Source organism: Sphaerodactylus townsendi, linkage group LG01, assembly GCF_021028975.2.
Source record: "Sphaerodactylus townsendi isolate TG3544 linkage group LG01, MPM_Stown_v2.3, whole genome shotgun sequence".
Taxonomy (NCBI): Eukaryota; Metazoa; Chordata; class Lepidosauria; order Squamata; family Sphaerodactylidae; genus Sphaerodactylus; species Sphaerodactylus townsendi.
Genome location: NC_059425.1, coordinates 38,342,700 through 38,363,569, shown reverse-complemented (window position 1 = coordinate 38,363,569; position 20,870 = coordinate 38,342,700). Strand labels below are relative to the sequence as shown.

Genomic DNA, 20,870 nt, shown 5'->3' with positions numbered 1-20,870 from the left:
ATACTATGGCCCTGTGTTGACCAATATCTAACATTTTTATGCGTAATAGGGCCCCAAAGGCCCACAACCTAACATAACTTCAGTATTAAAACAAAATGCCAACAATGAATACATAAATATCCCAAAAATAAGGTGGCTGCCATCCAATCTGACTTTTTAAATGGTCCCTCCTGCCCAATTGTATGCCATATCCCAACATTCAACTTCCTCCCCTCCCAGTTTGCTGTGGGGCTACATTAACATCCTGCTGCTCCATGCCAAGAGGGATTGAGATTCTGAGTTCAATTTGATTGTGCAAAGGACTCTGTGATATTCCCTGCCAGTCTGTCGCAGTGATTAAGAACAGTAGACTCTAATCTGGAGAACCAGGTTTGATTTCCTACTCCTGCTGAGTGACCTTGGGTCAGTCACAGTTCTCTCTAAACTCTTTCAGCCCCACCTACCTCAAAAGGTGCCTGTTCAGGGTAAACAGCCTGCATAGGTTCGAAACAGTACAGGTTGTCTCTGGCTTAGTTGAGGTAAAGTGAAAGTTGGTAGTACTAATGTTAAGGTGGGCCTCTTAGAAGGTCTCACCCTGGTGCATGTCTAATCCTCCTAACTGTTGGCCATGTATCTTTGACATTTAGATGCTAGGGATTAGAAACATTTGATGGTTATCCATATCAAGCCCTGACAGTAAATTTTCTTTTGGCAACTGACTAACTGCTGGTGGTAGGTGGATCACTGAACTTAAATGATGTAAGCAACCCTTAACCTGGATAACCCAGGCCAGCCCAATCTTGTCAGATCTCAGAAGCTAAGAAGGTTCACCCTGGTTAGTAATTGAAAGGGAGACCACCAAAGAATACCAGGGTCATGATGCAAGGCAGCAAATGGCAAATCAACTCTGAACATCTCTCATTTTGAAACCCCCACAGGGTGGTCATAAGTCAGTCAGCTGATCCGCCTTCAGAGAAATTCCACTTTACAATCAGATTTTCAGTTATCAGCTAAGTCTAGAGTCATATAAAAAGAGGCTTTCCACAATATACGTTAATAAGTGCATGGAATAGAGTTAATACATCCTTGAGGCAGGAACTGCTTGCACCAAAAGTAAAATCTAAAAGGAAAACTATTTCCTGGGCTGTGGATTATACTCCATTAGCACACCAAATTAAAGGGATAGTGTATAAACATTGGCATATCATTAAAGAAATGCCTGGTTGCGCTGTGCCACCTTTTGTAGGTTTTATACGCACCAGGAATATTAAACAACAATTAGTAAAGTCAGATTTTCATGTGTCCAACAGAATCATCTTCTGTACCCTTGTGGACACTGTAAGGCATGCCAGTTATCCCTGAACACTAAACAAATCGAATATACTCCCACCAATATTAAGTGGAAACTGAACCAATTCACCAACTGTTCCACAAAATGGTCTGTATATGTGATTTTCTGCCCTTGTAATTTGCCTTATGTTGGAATGGCATGTCGTGCCTTAAGGACATTTTGGAGCATAGTAGTAAAATTAAACATGCATGCGTGTCTGAACCCATGGTGAAACATTTTCTGGACTTTAATCATGGTCCCAGGGATCTTAACTTCTGCATCATCTATGCATTTGATGGTATTAAGAATTCTCAAGTAGATGGATCTCAGAACCCATGGAACGGACATCGAAGACAGCTGTCTTGAAGGGCGTTTAAAGAGCAGAAGATTTTGCTGGAATATTGGTAGATGGGAGAGCTTTCTCCTACAATGTGACCTTCCTGGAAGCTGTGTTGCTCCACGTCTTTGGCTTGAATTGTTGACATGCCTTACATGAGGCAATGAGATGTTCCTCACCCAAACGCAAAAAATAGCATTCATGCTCATTGGTATGGGTCATTTTGGTGCAACAACAGGCACATTTCTTCAAGATAACTTTCTGAGATTTCTCAATAGGCATGAAATAGGGGAGGCTATGGGAGGACCAGATGAATGTGGCAAACTCTTAATGCCCAATTAGCTCTCTTTTTTCCTTTATCTTATTTTTTGGTTAGCAATCAAAAAGACCATGGTCTGAGAGGAAAACAACTTAGAAACAGCAACTTTAAATGCTTTTGAACTAAAGAGAATTACAGAAAACAAACTGCCAGACAAACCAATTCTGACAGGGGCAAAGACGGAACCATTTAAGTTTTTTCAATTTTACATTTTTTTGGTGATCTTGTTTTAAATGAGAAGGGCCGTGCCGTAAAAACAATACAGAAAATTCTGCAAGCAAGCATAAAATAACTTGCAAGATGAAACAAGTTCATTAAAAGGTAGGTCTCTTTATTTATTTAAAAATTTGTACATCAAAGAGTTCTATATTATGTGTAAGACAAAAAATTGGAAGGCTTTACACATTACAAAAGGATGTCCTTTGTTCCTCCAAGTTCTACTACGAATTTTATGAACACTGTACATAAGAATTGCAAATCTGAGTTATAAACCATACATAGGATGAATAAGTCAGTTGTATAGAGGTTAAAAAATGGAAGCCAGCTCTCTGATCTCATATTCTGAAAATACTCCAGCCTAAGCCAAATGAATTTTTTAAAAGAACAACTTACAAGCAGCTGTTTTTTAGATTGTGGCATCTTAGTATACAAACATATATTTTTTCCTTGTCCTCAGGAACTAGGAAGATTGTTTGCTGAAACAAGCATCAATACTCATACAGAAATATTTCTCAGAATGATATTTTCCACTGGGAACTTCACTCAGTGCTGGCAAAGCTTTTCTCCTTATGTCCGATTTTCTTGGAAAAGATAAAATGTTAATGAGTGGTATGTTTAAACATAAAATATCTGTCCAGTATTTAGAGCTCAGGAAAAGCTTAGTGCAAACCATTATCTCTTTATGTTGTTCATTAATTCTAAATTACATTGAAAATACCAGAGCAAATAGGTGTCTAAGGTCCTGATTTTTTAAGCAGACCACCATTCTTCCTCCTGAGATCAGCTAGATTCAAGTCCCTCGGCATCTGAGAGACCAATAGATTTTCAAGGTACAAGCTTTTGGGAAGCTCTTAAAAGCTCATACCCTAAAAATCTTGTTGGTCTCTAAGGTGCTTCTGGACTTGAATCTAGCTGTTCTAGTGCGGGCCAACATGGCTACGCTCTGAAACTACCTTCCGTACAAGGCAGTTAAAAAGAAAAAAAAATCACACAAAAATATATACTAGCAAAATGCCCTTCAGTGTGACAAGTGGCTGGAGTGGACAGATATGTAAGGAGGGCTTATATATTGCAAGGTTCCTGGAGTGGACTACTGCCCTGAGAATTCCCCTTCCCCTAGTGTCAGGATCAGATCATGCCTTCCCCATCCCCATGTCCTCATGTGCAGTGGTTGGCTCCTTCCAGTCCAAGAATGAATGGTAAATGTTTGTGTCCATGGGAAAAAGAATGACTTAACCCATACATGAAAATGTTTATTTGTCTTACTGATCAGAGAGCCAGTGTGGTTAAGAGTGGAAGACTCTAACCTGGAGAACTGGCTTTGTTTCCCTGCTCCTTCACATGAAGTCTGGGCCAGTCACAATTCCCTCACAACTCTCTCTGCTCATGCGGTGGCAGGCAGTGGCAAACCGCCACAGAATGACTCTTGCCTTGAAAACCCTATGGGGTCACCAAAAGTCAGCTGTGACTTTATGACACTTTCTACCACCACCATACCGATCAGACCACTGATCCACCTAACCTAGTGTAATGGCAGAGTTCTTCTCAATCCTGCTATCTGAGATCTCCTTTAAAACTAGACTACAGCTGGGATACTGTGCTTCTAAAGTATTACACTGAATGATGGAAGTAATATTCAAGTCCAGAAGAACCTTAAAGACCAGCAAGAATTCCAGGCTATAAACGTCGAAGAGTCAAACTCCCTAATGAAGGGAGCTTTAACTCTCGGAAGCTTATATCCTGGATCTCTTGTTGGTCTTTAAGGTGCTACTGAACTTGACTCTTATCCTTCTACTGGCTACCCACCTGACACTGAAGGATGGGGGTTCTCTTTGAAAGAACAATGTGGTGTAGGCTGAAATTATTTCTGGTAACTCCCAGAGATATCAGCCACTAAAACTCAGCTTGGGAGGAAGGGAATCTAGAAACCTGATGCAGCCAATAATAAAGCACATTTAAGTCCCTTTGATTTCCATCTCAGGAGGACTTGTTCATGTCCCTTAAACCTCAGGGCATTTCAGTGTACATGAGAGTGCCTTGTACGCATTGTACATGTTGGTTCCATGGTTCAGCCAAAGAATGGACACCGACTGGCTTCCTCTTTTAAAATAAAGGAAGCTACTCTTTACAGGCAGGAAAGGATTATGGGCACCAGGCTCCTGTGTTCATTTGAAAGGGCAGTGCTGTATTTAAAAGAAACCCAAACACTCAGACTCTTACAATGGAAAAGTATTAGATTTTAAAATTATTTTTAAATCACAGAAGTTCATCTTTGACAGTAATAGTCTACTATGCTAGGAAAAGGGTCACATATTATAAGATCATGTAACCAAACATATTGTTACTGGTAGGTGCCTGATAATAGGTATTGTTATACAGGAAGAAGGAAATGCAGACTTTATACAAAAAAAGTGGCAATGCCCAGATTATATTATGAAACACATATACTACTTTTGAACTACATGAGCAAAAGCATGATTACAAGTACTGATTTCCTTAATAAAGTTGTTTTTTCCTTAAAAAACAAAACAAAAACAAATGTAAAATCTATAAATAAAGTCATAAGTGCTTCATTTAAGAAGATATTTCTTTGGCTGCTCTGGGTTTTGGTAAAGGGCTAAGTTACAGTGCCTAAAATGAATACGGTCCTACAATTAGTGTTAACCTCAGGATTGAACTTGACCGGTAATTCATATTGTTGACGGTCAGCATCTCCAGGTCAATGATATGTTCTCGCGGTCCCGATAATGGCTTCACCAATACAAGCATTGCACTCACGGAGCTTGTTTGCTAAAAGAGAAAAAAATTAAAAACTTTTCATTTAGAAATGGACAACCGTTATTTTCTGAGCAGTTTTCAAAGTTTAGTAGCATGCCCATGTTCTGCTATCATTGACGATGACAAAGACGAGTTTTGAAGATTTTTGTCAAATTGGTAGTCTATTGGAAAGTTCCATGCATAAAACTTTGCCATAAAATCTGTAGCACAGCCTTCCCGATATACTGGTTTTCTTAATGTAGGGAAGGAAACTTCAAGCATGTGATCTTGCTCCAGCATTCTAAAATAGCACAACTTCAGTGGGGACGTCATGTGTCTTTTTTGAACATGTAGATCAAATCTAAGAAAAATGCTGACATGTGGAATTAACTGTGGTCAGGGTGGAAGAGGATGATGAGGTTAACAATAAGTACCAAAGACTTACTTGGGATACAAAGTGTAGAAAGGAGCCGTTGCACGGGAATGTGCCATCAGATACTATCAAAATCTGACCTAATCACAGCCATTCTTTAATATAATTAAACTAATCCAACTGTAACCATTTTGACATTCAGTAATGATCAGAAGCTAGTTATTCTGGTACTTTGCTGTCTGCATTCAGTGCTTGGTGCAGCAGGAGAGGCAGCAGATATGTGCTTGACATGGATGTCATCCAAACACATATGCCACCAAATTGATTTTTTTTACATTTAAGCACACAGTAGTTTTACTTTCTGCCAATCACTGCAATGTTCTGATTTTATGCAAGCAGGATCCAGTTTACATATAACTTATTTCATTGTATGGGGATGCACTTGCTTGGCAGGTTAAAGCTTTGCCTGTATCTGTTGACAGACAGATACAACTGAGGAGACTGGGTGGAGGATAGAAGGCAGAGGCCCTGATTTTGCTCCCCCGCATCAATAAGTAGCGCACCTTTCCTGCAGATAACAAACTAAAGGTTTTACTTGTGCTCGCTGGAAGAAAAGCAGTGCTACACAGAGGATAAGTGTAAAGGCTATGCCTTTCTGTGATAGGAGCTCACCTACCTTATAGGCTGGAACAGGATAAAAACAGAACTCATATTGGGAGGCACATAGAGATTTCAAACCAGATGAAATGTAAAAGATCAATATTGAACTCTTAGGTATGTTAGCTGAGAATCTGAGTTCTGTATCTGCCCTTTGTTTTATTTTAAATCAGCCATGGCTTCAAGAAGTGGGGGGGGGGGGCTGATTAGGGAAAAAATACACGCAATCTTTTTTTAGGTTTAGGGTCCATGGGGCTGATGGGAATTGTAGTCCATGAACATCTGGAGCACCATAGGTTGACCACCCATAGTGGAGAAAAGTGGGGTATAAATGAAGAAAATAAATGTTAAAAATGATCCAAATACAGCATATACAAATTTTATGTCCTAATCTTTACTGAGCAAAATATATCCCAAAGAATAGCATATGATGCAAGACTACTGTTGAAACTTAGTTGCTGTGAGTCTGTTAACTGGCCAGATCAGAGAGGGCTTCAGAACCTTTAGTAAGAACCATCTTTGCCACTGTGGCAGATTGCCAGATGCAGGAGCTGCCAGTCTGATCTCTGGGCTCTGCTATGCCACTAGTCCACTTGGCTAGCTAGGTGATACTGCAGCTACCAGTTCAGCAGAAACCAGGTGATACAAGGGACCAATAGAGTTCCCTAAATCCACGAAACTGCTGACATTAGCCTTGCATTTCAGCCTTTTGCAGCCCATCTACTCATAAGTGAAATTATAAGAACAAGCCAGCTGGATCAGACCAGAGTCCATCTAGTCCAGCTCTCTGCTACTCGCAGTGGCCCACCAGGTGCCATTGGGAGCTCACATGCAGGATGTGAAAGCAATGGCCTTCTGTGGCTGTTGCTCCCGAGCACCTGGACTGTTAAGGCATTTGCAATCTCAGATCAAAGAGGATCAAGATTGGTAGCCATAAGCCTACTTCTCCTCCATAAATCTGTCCAAGCCCCTTTTAAAGCTATCCAGGTTAGTGGCCATCACCACCTCCTGTGGCAGCATATTCCAAACACCAATCACATGTTGCGTGAAGAATCCATCCAATGGGATGGATTCTTGCTTGCAGATGAGCCAGCCCACCACTCCCAGGGAGGCTTCCTGGTGGTGTGGGGACACTTAAAATGCAAAAAAGCCTCCCAGCTGTGGGGAAGCCCCCATTGGGCTTAATGGACTAGTGGTCTAAGTCCAAACCCCCAGCTGCCAGCGCAATGAAGACAATGGCCGAGAGGAAGCCAACTAATGTTGGCTCCTCCCTTGGCCATGCCCCACAACTACCCCTGCTACACTGGCCCCTTGCCTCCAGAGCACCAAGCATAAACTGAAAAGTGATTTTAGAAGCACACTCAAAATACTCACTCTCAGAAAGAAGTCTCCATTTTCATTTCCAGACTTAATCCGAAATGTATTAATAGTATTGGGGAAAATGGTGGTTGCCTGGATTTGGAAGATATCAGACGGCACAGATCTGTCTGAGCGGATGCTCATATATTTGTGTACAATAGAATATGGCAGGTCTCGACAAAGGGGATTGGACACTGGACAGACACAGCGACTGTAAAAGAAACCACAATGACTGAAAAACGAACTTTACCCATGTGCAACCTGTTCAGTTTTTAATTTTGAAAACGATGCTCATTCAGGACTTGTTAGAGTAGTTTCCCTTACTTTTCTGATGTAAGGATGTAAGGTTCTTGGCAAGGATTCCTTGGATAACAGCGATACCCGCCATAGTAATTCCAACACATTTCATCTTCCCGGCACTCATTACCCATCTCACATTCGTTTATATCTAAATTAGGAAAGAAGGGAACAAAACCAAGTTTCCAAACACAGTGAGAACAAACATTTGATCTAACAGGACTCCATTACATGAACTACTGAAGCACTCATTAAGGGCTCATTTGCACATGCATATTTCTGCCTGGACAACTGGCATGTGTGAATAGAACGTCAAAGAACTATCACTGCCGATAGCTCCACATGTCACTTCAAAACATAATAATATTCAATGTAGTCAGTTTACATTTTCAGAAAAGAACAACACTTTCCCACCCTCATTTTACCTATTAATAGAAGGGCTAGATTATAAAAGAAGAAGAGTTAGGATTTTTACACCGCCTTCGTCTCCTGTAAGGAGACTCAAGGCAGCTTACAAACTCCCTTCCCTTCCTCTCCCCACAACAGACACCTTGTGAGGCAGGTGGGGCTGAGGGAGTTCTGAAGAAACTGTGGCTAGCCCAAGACCACCCAGCAGGAATGAAGGTATGGAGAAACAAATCCCATTCACTAGATAACAGTCTGCCACTCATGTGGAGGAGTGGAGAATCAAACACAGTTCTCCAGATTAGAGTCCACCTGCTCCTAACCACTACACCATGGTGGCTCTCAGACACTTGCAGAATAAACTGACAGGCAGGATGGGAATTCTTAACATTTCCCCCAACTGCTGATTATCACTTGCAACCCTTCCCCTTGGCCTTTTCAGTGCAGCTGGCTCTGAGCTTGGAAATAAGCCAAGTTAGAAGAGAAGTTATCGGGGAGAACTGGTAAAGAGAAGAAAAATTAAATCAGTCCTCTCTCACCTGCCAATTCTCTTGCTTAAGACCACTGAAATCTTTCTACATAAATGAGATTTGTACCATACGGAGATGCTCTTGTGACAACTGAGCACTTCCATTATTTATGTATTTAATGGTTTACATATTGCTATTATTTCTGAAGACATAAAACTCTTAAGAGAAGTGTGCTCACCTTGACAATTTACCCCTCTGACTAACTGGTATCCATCTGGACATACACAGGAGTACCTCCCTGGTTCATTGACACATTGATATTGGCATCTAAAGGAGGATGTTCTACATTCATCAACATCTGCAAAAGAGTGACACAGTTTGGACCAGCAGCAAAACAAACAAAAACAAACAAAAACAAAGCAGTTCAGTGGTACAATAAATCACATTCAGCCTCAGGGGCTACAGCAAAAAGTCTTTTCTAGTTGTGACACTGGAGATTCTTTAAGTGGAGATGCTAACAACTCAATCTTGTTCATGCAAAAGCTGCTGTTATTGAGCTAAGGGCCCTCCACATATTGTCCTCGATTCACTGCAAAGTGCAAAATTTATTGCTTTCAAATGGGAATAACTTGAGTTATCTCCTTAAAACATTTTTACTCCACACACTCAGCTAAATACCAATGAGAAGCTTCTGCAAGTTGAAACAATTAAAAAACAGCACTAAAATAGCAATAAATAATAAACCTCGCCACACTGAAACAAAAAAGTACAATAGGAAATAAAAATGTAAAATTAGTGATAGAAGCTGCGCAGAAACTGACAGCATGTAGCTCATAATACAGAAAAACTACCAATAGTCAACACCATTACATTTGCTAACATAAGAATGGAAAAACAAATAACAATAATAAAAAACACCCATTAAAACCATCAAACTGCTATCAACTATTTTCAAACCAGTCCAGATAGCTGGGAGCTTTCGGTGCCAGGCTGACAACTGCAGGGAGGGAGCATGTGCTTAATTCTTCAATAAAATCAAGAGGACGTCAGAGTCCTTTGGCTTTGAACTTTGGCTGGAACAGAAGGCAGTGAATATAGCTGCTAGGAACCTCGCTAATAAAAGTTCCCTTTAAAACCTCGGCTTCGGATGAAAGATCAAGAACAACTTAAGAGTGTCTTTGGCCATGTATCACCAGCACTGTGCAAGCTCAGCTGAAATGACTCCCTGTTCCTCCTCCCCACCAGTCACGCGCCCTTTGGGAATCACTGATTTAGGAGACAGAAGCTCACCGTCACAGTTGATTCTGTCAGGACTTAACTCAAAGCCCTGATTGCACTGGCAGAGGAAGGAGCCGACGATATTGTAGCACAGTTGGGCACATGGGTTACTGGTGTCGCATTCGTTTATGTCTAAAAAGGAAAAGAAGCAGAAATCTTTACACACAGCTGGATCTTCTCTTGGGTGGTGCTAAGGCTCATTCAGCAGATGGTTTAGATACATTTGAAAAACAGCCTTATATTGAGTCAAGACAATTTATATAGAGTAGCATCCAGCTCTCTAAGTCTCTGGCAGAGTTTTTGCGGCCCTGCTTCCCCAGAGCTCTTACAACTGGAAATTATTTTTCAGAACATGCGCATCAAAACGGCAGGCTTTATTTATGTATTTAAAACTTTTATATGCCATCCCTTGGTAGAGGATAGAATCATTGAAAACATAAACAGCATTAAAATTAACAACCATGAAAAGCCAGCCAACAAAACTACACAAAAATCAAGAAATGCACATTAAAATCCAGAGTACTGACAATTTTACAATTAATATAAGTAGGTGAAACACACTAATAAGGCACTCGGTGGAAAAACGGAACCCTGGCATTCAGGGGTATATGTGGATTTTTGCCAAGATGTACGCCCACCAGGCCTGATTTTCCTATGAAACTGACTTCAGTCCAAGCTACACATGATACTGGTAGATTCATGTAATTTTTAAAGGGGAAAAGCACAGTTGGGGGACTATTAAACTGGATCAGGATCATGACACTTTTTCTATGTGACATAAACTGGGGAAGATGAATGAGAGAAAGAATAAAACCAACATTGTGGCAGCAGCTGCTGCCAAAGGAACATTATTTTAATCTGCACAGCTAATCATATTTTCAATGGTCTTTCAGGACACGTGTTGGGCAAGAACTCCACCTGGCTTCCCCCACTTTTGGAAAACACTTGGTAGGCTCCAGGGCCCATAGGGGGACACCTGTCTTAGGACATTGCAAAAGATTCAATCCAGAAAAACATTCATTCTGCATAGCAAAATGAGTTTCCTAGAATCTTGCCGACATATTTCCTAATGAAAACGGAAAACTGTTTTTGTATTCTGACAGCCTTGAAATGTTCAAACTCACAAAAGAAAACTAGGGTCTGAAAAGTGAGTTACTTCATTTGAAGTTGCAATCTTGAACAAGGTGATTGAAACTGGAGGCAGTTTTGAAATAAATGAAGGCTAACAATCTGAAACGGAACAAAATGGCAGAGCTACTGGTGGAGGAAGATCTGACTCTAGTTATCTCCTGTTCTAGATGTGGTTGTACCCCCCTAAAGGAGCAAGTTCATAGCTTGGGGAGCTCCTGGATCCAGCCCTCCTTGAGGCCAACATACCTTAGGGCCAACAAATGTAGGATTCCCCCAACCCCCCCGAATCTACCTGTTCACTCGGGTCATTTTTGGATGACTGATTTTGGTTTCCCTCTCCATCTGAGGTTACACAGGTGGCAACCTGAGACCTAGCTTTCTTAGTTTTGGCGACAAAACTTTGGAATTCCCTCCCCAGGGAATGGGTGTGGACTTTTCCCATTAGGAACATCAACAATTATTGTTGTTGGCCCTCCTCCCTGGTTTTACTGTCGTGAAGTATTTTATAATTTTCAATACTGTTTTCAATGTCCAAGGGTTTTAACGTTTTCATGTTTGCCACCATGGAGACTGAGTGGAAATATTTTAAATAAATAAAATAAAAATAATACAATGTATAAACCATATATTTTGTGCAGATAAGCTGAATTTGTATAGTCTGGTCTGAGCTTCCCATCTGCCTCCTGGAATCTGCCTTGAGTCTCGCAGAGAAAAGGAAACTACAAATGAGTTAAATAATTAAATACATTTTGGCAAAGATCAGGGCAGTGGGTGTAGAAAGGGTATGCATGGGGACAAGGAGGGGGCGTGCTATCTCGCAAGGCATTTCAACTGGTTCCGTTACTACTACATTATTTGCAAACCCAGCAGTTTCTGAGTATGTCTCTCCAACCACAAGGGTTAGTAACTTGCTTTTCAAATAGTAACAGAATTGGAATCCGCAATATTCTACACCTATTATTTCTAACATTCACAAAGTGATGATTATTTTTTAAAGTGATCATTTTGAAGTTTCTTTTAAAGTGATCTTCACGTAAAAAGTGGTAAAGGGTGGTGGTGTTCAATCAGCCTTTGCTCTAAAGATTGCATTTTGCAACTAAATGCTATGTGTTTTAATGCCAATGACAAAGGCTATAATATTTATTTGGTAGGAATTGCTGGGTTTACACGCGATAGCTTCAGTTTTGGTGTTATAGTTATATGTTGGGTTGCCAAGAGCATTTTCTTGATTAAAATGGGAGAAATTTAATAAAAACTAGACACCTGCTCTGCTCATTCTGTGAGCTCAGATGGATGGCTAAATGAAGGATCCCCAGCCAGAAAAACAGATATAATCCAGTCAGTCAGAAAGACCCACAGGACTATCTACTTTGGCATTACAATAAGCATTCTATCCCACCAGAACCAGTCAGCAGACTAGTGGGGGCTCAGGAAGCTGCAGCCCATTAGGCCCTGGCCTGAGCCAATTAACAACTGGTCTGAATATCCCAGCACCACCTGGGTCACTCAGGATGCGTAGCAGTTTTCTCTAGATAGGCAGGGAAGCTTTTAAAACAGCAGCTTTTCTTTTCTTTTTGGCTGACACAGGAGTATGTAACTGGTCAGTAGTTATTTGTAGGCCACACCTTTTGTGGACTAGTCTGGTTTAGTAACCAGAAGAAGAGTTTGGATCTACACCCCGCTTTGCTCAACCATAAGGAGTCTCAAAGCGGCTTACAACTCCTACCCTACCTCTCCCCATAACAGACACCTTGTGTGGCATGTAGGACTGAGTTCTGTAGAACTGTGAGTAGGTCAAGGTCACCCAGCAGGCTTCATGTGTAGGAGCAGAAAAACAAATCCTGTTCACCAGATTAGATTCTGCCACTCTTATGGAGGAGGGGGGAATCAAGCCCAGTTGTCCAAAAGTATCCACTGTTCTTAACCACTAGCCCAGAAGAGAACCAATTACTTCTGCAGAGCCTTTAATGCCACTGTTTTTGAGACAGGCAGGGTAGCTCACACTTAGAGGTGGCCTGGTGATGAAACACCAGAGCCTAGGAACACTTCTCAGTCTCAAGGACATGACATCCTTCAGCCCCTAATGGCTCACCAAATGAGACAGAGGCACATAGAACCTGATATTAGCCCTGACAATCAGGGTGAAATTAAAATATTTGTGAAGGAAACGTCAGTGTATAATTTAGTCTCAAAAAAGAAAAAAGAAAAAAGGGAAAAGAAAACCCTACAGAGAACCGAATATGAATGAGGTAAAAGGTATGTGGGTATCCCATGTGTTCTCTTCTTAATTGAAACTGACCAGCCCCTCCCCCCAATGGTTTTAAACACAGGAACATTTCAGGTATCTTTTGGCCATCTTTCACTGTATTATTTTCTGTTCAAGAATGTCAGAAATGTCCCTTTGGCTGAGCCATAGCATAGAGCAACGAGGCACAACGTGGGCCAAAATGACTAGGAAATGACTTTTCCCCTGCCCTTTACATTTGGATGGAAGAACATACGTCTTCCCCCACCCCGTACCACCACCTACACTTGTTTATGCCCATGAGGATCGTCCATTACTTCTAGGAAAAGAATTCCCACCGGCAAAAAGGGTGTTTCAGGGAAAAAAAGGCTTCTTAGCTCTCCACCAGTAAAAAATTATCTGAAGCTATTTATTACTCTGGAGGTCTTTTTAAAATTTCACCACACTTATGACACAAGTCTTAGAGCCTACTAGATCGGTTTGCAGTGCCCAAGAGCATTAGCACATTACAAAACGGTCACATTTATTTTTTCCTATATGCAGTTTCTTCCTCTTCCCATTTTATTTTTCCCATCTTCGGAGCATATATGATGGCAAAGCAATAGGAAAGCGAACAAGAATTTCAAAAGTAAATTTTAGGTATGTGAACCCCTGCAGTGAACTCCATTTTTGCATGCTTCACTTTTATTGTCCACCTTCTACTGAGATACTTTCAACAGATCCAGATTTAGCCCTGAACTTCTCCCCGATCACATGACCTCCAACATTTGGATGGCGTACCTGGTTTGGTTTATGAAATCAAAGGGCTTGTTACTATCATTAATAATTGTTATTAGCACAATGTCCATCAACTGATAGCGACATTTATGCAAATGTGGTCATAGCTAATCTGCAGCTGAGCAAGTCACTTGTCTGATTCATCTGTATCACACAGAGAAACAAAAAGGGGCCTCCCATTGGACCAGAAGGTGACATCTAGGAGTGTCTTTCAGTTGGTGAGCCAGCTGTGGACATTCTTGGGCAAAAAAGGATCTTGCTATTGTGGTGCATGTCCTGATAAACATGTAGATTAGATTACTGCAAATAAGCTCTATGTAGGATGACCCTAAAAGAGTGTCTAGAAGCTGCAACTGGTACAGAATGTTGCAGCCAGAATGCTGACTGGAACGGGTCATTCCAGCCTAGTTCTACTAACACTGGCTCCCATTCTGGGCCCAATTCAGTAGGCTGGCACTGACTTTTAAAACCCTATATGGCTTGGGAGCAGTATACCTTAAGGACTGCCTACTCAATGAATCTCTCTGACCACCATGGTCATCTTTGGAGGCCCTTTTCCCCATAAACCTATTATCTGAGGCAAGCTGGAGGACAACCAGAGTAAGGGCCTTCTTGGTCATGGGACCAAAACTGCTCCATCTATCACTGTCTTTTGCTAGCCCATCAAGACTTTCATAGTTGGTTTGACTTTTTCGCTGCGTTTCCTTCCTGTCACATAGTCCTGTGCTTTTCACATTAGTGTGGTGGGCCTTGCATGCTACTGGAGTAGCATGAATATTGAACAATGTCTAAGCTTTATTCAAGTCAGTTCTTGGGAAGGGACTTGAAAGAGAAAATCATGGTAGCCTGATGCAGAGTGTATGTATATGGGAAGCTTATGGGGTAGTAAGGCAAAAGCTGTAAAAATGGGAACAAGCAGAAGGAGAAAAAGGAGGTTGATTGGATTTGTGCAGAAACTATCTGAAACCAATATGAAGCGTGATAAGAAATCTTAGACGAGATGGAATGGAGGTGGGCTTATCTGACACGCAGCCCACTTTGTGGACAGAAACACCCCTGTGCCTGTAAGACACAGGTATGCAAAATAATTCATTCCAGCCAACACCAAGGCTATGAAATCAAAAAGCTTGTTACTATCATTAATAATAATAATTATTAGCACATTAATAATAATAATTAGAATTGATTAACACCAGCTCAGACACCTGGCAGTGCATATGTGCTCTTTGGGACTGTGCTGATGGCTTGTTATTCTGCTTTCTGTGAAGAGCAATTAGTCTTTATTCCATAGTTCTTTCCTTGAGTACAGCTGGGTGATAGCTTTCAGGAACAGTTTTTCCCACTTAAATCTTCCTCTGTGCTTATGTTACAAGTTATCTAATCATGTTGATGCTAATTGGTTGCATTCAAGTTTTTCCTGCATGTCCACCTTTTTTTTACTGACTTGATTTTTGGTGTTATTATACACCTGTACATCTACAAAGCCAGTGTCCTATGGAGACTATGTTCTATTGTCCCTTTAATTTTTTTGTATTCCTTTTAATGCTACTTCTATTTCTCAGCTTACTTAATAAAGTTCTTGTTCTTTAGCAGCAGAATCCCAGAACGATCCTTGAACAGTTCTTGTTTGGAGAGGAGGCCGCTGCTTCTTCTCTTTGCTGCCAAACTAATTGTTTATTGTTTTATTTTTATTTTCAATTAGGAAAAGGGAAAAAAAGCAATCATTTTTGCTACAAAGAGAACAAGTTGGCCTCAGCCACTGCCACTTAATAAGAAACAATTAATTAAGCAGGGAAACAAGCACCAGTAAAGAGGGAAGGAAAATAATTTGAAGGGACAGTTTCAAGGGAAAGCAGGACTTCTGCTAAACGGGACTTTCATCCAAATAAACATATAACAGGCAAAATGCCTGTAAACATAGCCTTACGAAAATTTTATGGGGAATATAGTACAGTATTAAACGCTGTGTGGAATAACTGTTTTAATTCTGCTTCTGACTGATGGTAGAAAAGGAATGACTGAACAGTGCAAATGTGTCCAGCATCATCCCAAACAGAGGTATACCCTTCTAAGCCTATTGAGGGCAATGGGCTTAAAAGGGTATAACCTTTTAGGATGGCACTACTAGTGTGAAAGCTGTTGGGTGGTTTACATTGGCTGGCTTTAATTTTCAAAGAGTTTGTTTTTAGTTTACACTTCAAACTATTTTTAATTTAGCATTAGTAGGAGCAAGAGTTGCCAGGAAAGAAACCGTTGTTTCTGGATTATGGACAGGTTTTAAAAGCTCCCTTAACATAAATGCTAAGTCAAATGTCTTGTTTCTTACAGAATCTTTTGTTGCTAAAAGCTACTTAGAAGACTGTCTCCACAGATGCCTGGCTATTTCCAGTGGTGCTGTTTTCTTTAGACTGTTATTAAAAATACTTACCTATACAAGTATGATTGTCAGTTGTTAACAGAAAACCGCTGTTACACTGGCAGTAATAGGAGCCAGGAATGTTCACACACCGTTGGTGGCAAAAGGGAGGGAGTACACATTCATCTATGTCTGGGTTATCACAAAAAGGACAAAAGTAAAACAAATTATCATTACATAAATGCAATAAAATAAATTTATCCTGGAAGGTGCTAAAATAAATGATTAACGCCCCTCCCCCCCGCCCCAAACATCTCTTTGTAGTCACTCTGAAGGTAATGAAGAAAATGATAAATAAAAAGTAAGTCAGGGAGGAGCCTGAAGATCTTATAGTCTCCATGCTTGCACCTATATAACAAAATCAGAAAATAAGGGTCAAGCTATACACAATGCAGGAGGCTAATAATCAGCTTCTTCCACTTCTTTTCAGTTAGCTGCTCTGCATGGGTACTTGGAAGATTAGGGAACTATTGCAGGGGGAGGGGATGTTGGGCCTTTGCTTCCGATGCTATTTCGCTGAATAGCAGTGTTTGCAGTGGTTAGAGTGCTGGAGGAGGCATGGGGAGACTCGGGCACAAAGCTCTACTTGCCATAAAACTCTCTAGGTGATCTTGGAGCCATTAATTCTTTTAGTCCAGGGGTAGGGAACCTGCGGCTCTCCAGATGTTCAGGAACTACAATTCCCATCAGCCTCTGTCAGCATGGCCAATTGGCCATGCTGGTAGGGGCTGATGGGAATTGTAGTTCCTGAACATCTGGAGAGCCGCAGGTTCCCTACCCCTGTTTTAGTCAAACCTACTTTACAGAGATGTTGCACAGACAAACTGGAGGGACTTCTCAGAAGAAAGGCAGGATAAAAATGTAATAATAAATATATTTAAATTGCTCCTTCAGCCAACCAAAGGTGCAAGTCCAAGGAGGGAAGTTGACAGGGACAACTATGTTGTCTAAGGGTAGACTTCTAATCAAAGTAAGCCATAAAGCCGGGTCTTGGTATGCTTAGTCTCTTGATATGTGACCCATGAAGCTGTTCCATACTAATCAGATCACTGGTCTATCAAGATCAGTATTGTCTCCAGGCAGAGGTCTTTCACTACCTGATCCTCTTAACTGGAGATGTCAGGGACTGAAATTGGGGCCTTCTGCATACCAGGCAAATGCTTTGCCACTGAGCCACAGCCTCTCCCTTCCCATTTCTGCCCCTATTATATACTTTGTCCTAGCACTAGCTTGTCTTAATTGACATTCTCTCTCTCCCAGGCTGAATAAAGTGGTGAGAAAGGACAGCCATAAATTTATGCCCACAGCTGGTTACATAGAAGAGAAGAAGAAGAGTTTGGATTTATATCCCCCTTTCTCTCCTGTAGGAGACTCAAAGGGGCTTACAATCTCCTTGCCCTTCTGCCCTCACAACAAACACCCTGTGAGGTAGGTGGGGCTGAGAGAGCTATGAAAAGCTGTGACTAGCCCAAGGTCACCCAGCTGGCGTGTGTGGGAGTGCATATAGATTGGCTTGCAGCTCAAACATGTGGCTGACATGAACACAGACAGTTATATCGTTCTACTCCTATGTTTTTGAGATACAAGGCCTATTTACCTTGTACCAGGACAATATCCTTTACCTTAATACTAAAGTGTTCCTGCACAAAACTGCAGTGGGTTCCATGTCATAATTAGACAGTGTGTTGGACCATTTTAAGGAGGCAGCGGGTAAGTGGTAGCACTGCCCCCCACACCTTCTGGTTATATCTAGTCATGCTGCTTCCACGTGGGGAGTATGAACCCAGAACTTCCATTTATTCCGCTTTAAAGCACTAGAGGAGAATATATAGATTGTGACATGAGACATGAATTTTTTCTTTCTTTCTAAAAATGCAGTAATGGAAACACAAGTAACCTGCTCTAAGGACAGAAAGGACTGAAATGCAAGCAAATAAAGAAACAAAAGGATATGATGTGATGCCAAAAGGTTTGCAAATTAAACTTGTCAGCCATGGTCTATCTTGTTTTGCCATACAAGACTTACCAATACACTGGTCCCCTCGCTTCTGGTACCCAGCGGGACACTGGCAGGCAAACGATCCCCTTAAGTTGAGGCATAATTGATCTGACCGGCAGTTATGAGTGCCTGTTGAACACTCATCGATATCTTTTTAAAAACAAAGAAAAAGGACAGCATAATTACAGATTTTGGAAAGAGCCAGAACCTTTCTACTCTTTGCCTTACGTTCACAGTAAAAGAACACGGCAGAGTTAAAGATTCTAAATTTCCTTTTTATGTTAACTAAGAGGGTTTCCTATGACTAGATCCCACAAACATCAGCTTTCCTAGGCTAGTAGAGATGATTTGACTAATTCCAATGAGATGCAGCAACTTTTTCTTATTTTGATCCAATATGAAACCCAGCCATAAGGAAATAGCCCTCCAGTAATTAATGACGCAGGCCTTAGACAGCTCCTGTTCTTTTTCAGCCCACTTCCATGATAAATGACAGCTGCGATCCATGGGAATTCAGTGTTCCCCTGCAGAAGAAAAAAAGTGTTGGAAAAGGATCCTTGTGTACACCACTGATGGAATGTGCATAGATTTCTCCAACACAAAAGTGATCGGGATATTGTCCCTTTTGTGTTAAGCTGTACAACAGAATTCCTGCATTGATGCTGCTGGATTGGAGTGGTTGCATTTTATTTAATTTACAGAGTATTGAGGATAAATTTAAACATTTATACTCCATTTATACAGTCCACATTGCCAAACAAACAAAGGCTGAGGGGCAATTAATACAAATATTTTTTTAATGAAAACAAAAACATTATAGTGGACAGCAATGACCTTAGGGAGATCATTCTTTTAAATAATCTGCCATAGTTTTTTTGACAACACAGATTGGCTCTGTCCAGAACTACTATTTTGCACCTCTCAGAATTTATGCACAAAAACATGTATGTTTGGACATTCAAATGTCCAGTTTCTTTTGAAACTGGATTTGCTTGGATCCTGCAGCATGTCTTCTTGTCCTGCATGGCTGTGATAGCTTTGCTCACCAGCCTTAGGAAGTCAGCCCAGATGGTCAATCCAGCATAAGCATAAGCATAAGCATTTTATTGTCATTGTGCACGCACAACGAAATTTACAGCAGCATTCCTCGATGCACACAATTTCAGACTCATACATCATCCTCACTTCCCCTTCCTCCACCCATCCCTACACAGCCCCAAATGCATCAATATGAAGCAGCGGAGTTTAGCATAGCCACAGCTCTAGAGTAGAAGCTGTCTCTAAGCCTCTTTGTCCTAGTTCTGAGAGCCCTGTATCGTCTGCCAGATGGTAACAGTTTGAAAAGAGAGTGTGCTGGATGAGACGGGTCCCTCAGAATATTTTGGGCTTTATTTAGGCTTCGGGAATTATAGATTTCTTCCAAGGAGGGAAGAGGGCAGCCGATAATCCTTTGTGCAGTAGTGATCACCCTTTGGAGCGCCTTCCTATTCGCCACTGTGCAACTGGAGAACCATACACAGATGCAGTAGGTTAAGACACTCTCTATAGCACAGCGGTAAAAGGACACCAGAAGTTTTCCATCTAGTTGTTGCTTCCTTAAAAGTCTCAGAAAGTACAGTCTTTGCTGGGCTTTCTTAACCACCGCGGCAGTCTGTACGCCCCAGGTCAAGTCCTCTTTAATCATAACGCCCAGAAATTTAAAACTAGCCACCCGCTCCACTTGATCTCCATTTATAGTCAAGGGCTGAATTTCTGAGCTATTCCTTCTATAGTCCACTATGAGCTCCTTTGTCTTGTTAGTGTTAAGAACCAGGTTATTTTCCCTGCACCATGAGAGCAGTCGGTCCACTTCATTCCGATAGGCAGATGAGCCCCACCACCGTTGTGTCATCAGCAAATTTGATAATGGTGTTACTATGATAGACAGGAGTACAGTCATATATATAAAGGGTGAACAGTAAAGGACTCAACACACAGCCCTGTGGCGTTCCCATATTTAGAGTAAGAACTGAGGAAACCCGATTTCCCAGTCTAACCCTCTGGGAACGTCCAGACAAGAAGTCCCTAATCCACAAACAGATTGAATGTGAGAGTCCAAGATCCACGAGTTTCGTCACCAGTCTTTGTGGCGAGATTGTATTAAATGCGGAACTAAAGTCCGCGAAAAGCATTCGCACATAATTCCCCTGATGTTCCAGATGCGTCAAAGCAGTGTGGAGGCTAATGGCAATGGCGTCCTCCGTAGATCTATTAGTCCGATATGCGAACTGATGTTTATCAAATGTATCTGGAAGGCAAGAACTAATATGCCTATGGACCAGTTTTTCAAAACACTTCATGATGATGGGGGTGAGTGCCACTGGTCTATAATCCTGAAGATTGTCAGCAGGAAATCTCTTTGGTAGTGGAACAATGGTGGAAGCTTTCAAACAAGATGGGATGGTGGACTGGGATAGAGATCGATTAAAGATCCCAGTAAAAACACCAGCCAGTTGGTTAGCGCATTCCTTTAACACCCGACC

At 41.3% G+C, this 20,870-nt stretch overlaps 1 protein-coding gene across 1 annotated transcript in view; it reads right to left on the bottom strand.

The window, feature by feature from the left end:
- Nucleotides 1-2,275: 2,275 nt before the first annotated feature.
- EFEMP1 (EGF containing fibulin extracellular matrix protein 1) overlaps nucleotides 2,276-20,870 on the bottom strand; it is a 61,446-nt gene continuing 42,851 nt past the window's right edge. The window contains exons 5-11 of the mRNA XM_048518228.1: nucleotides 18,376-18,498; nucleotides 16,362-16,481; nucleotides 9,793-9,912; nucleotides 8,741-8,860; nucleotides 7,655-7,778; nucleotides 7,346-7,541; nucleotides 2,276-4,974 (exon numbers count right to left, since the gene is read on the bottom strand). Of these exons, the coding sequence (XP_048374185.1) occupies nucleotides 4,816-4,974; nucleotides 7,346-7,541; nucleotides 7,655-7,778; nucleotides 8,741-8,860; nucleotides 9,793-9,912; nucleotides 16,362-16,481; nucleotides 18,376-18,498 (962 nt within the window). The 3' untranslated portion in view covers nucleotides 2,276-4,815. The remainder of the gene's footprint in view (nucleotides 4,975-7,345; nucleotides 7,542-7,654; nucleotides 7,779-8,740; nucleotides 8,861-9,792; nucleotides 9,913-16,361; nucleotides 16,482-18,375; nucleotides 18,499-20,870) is intronic.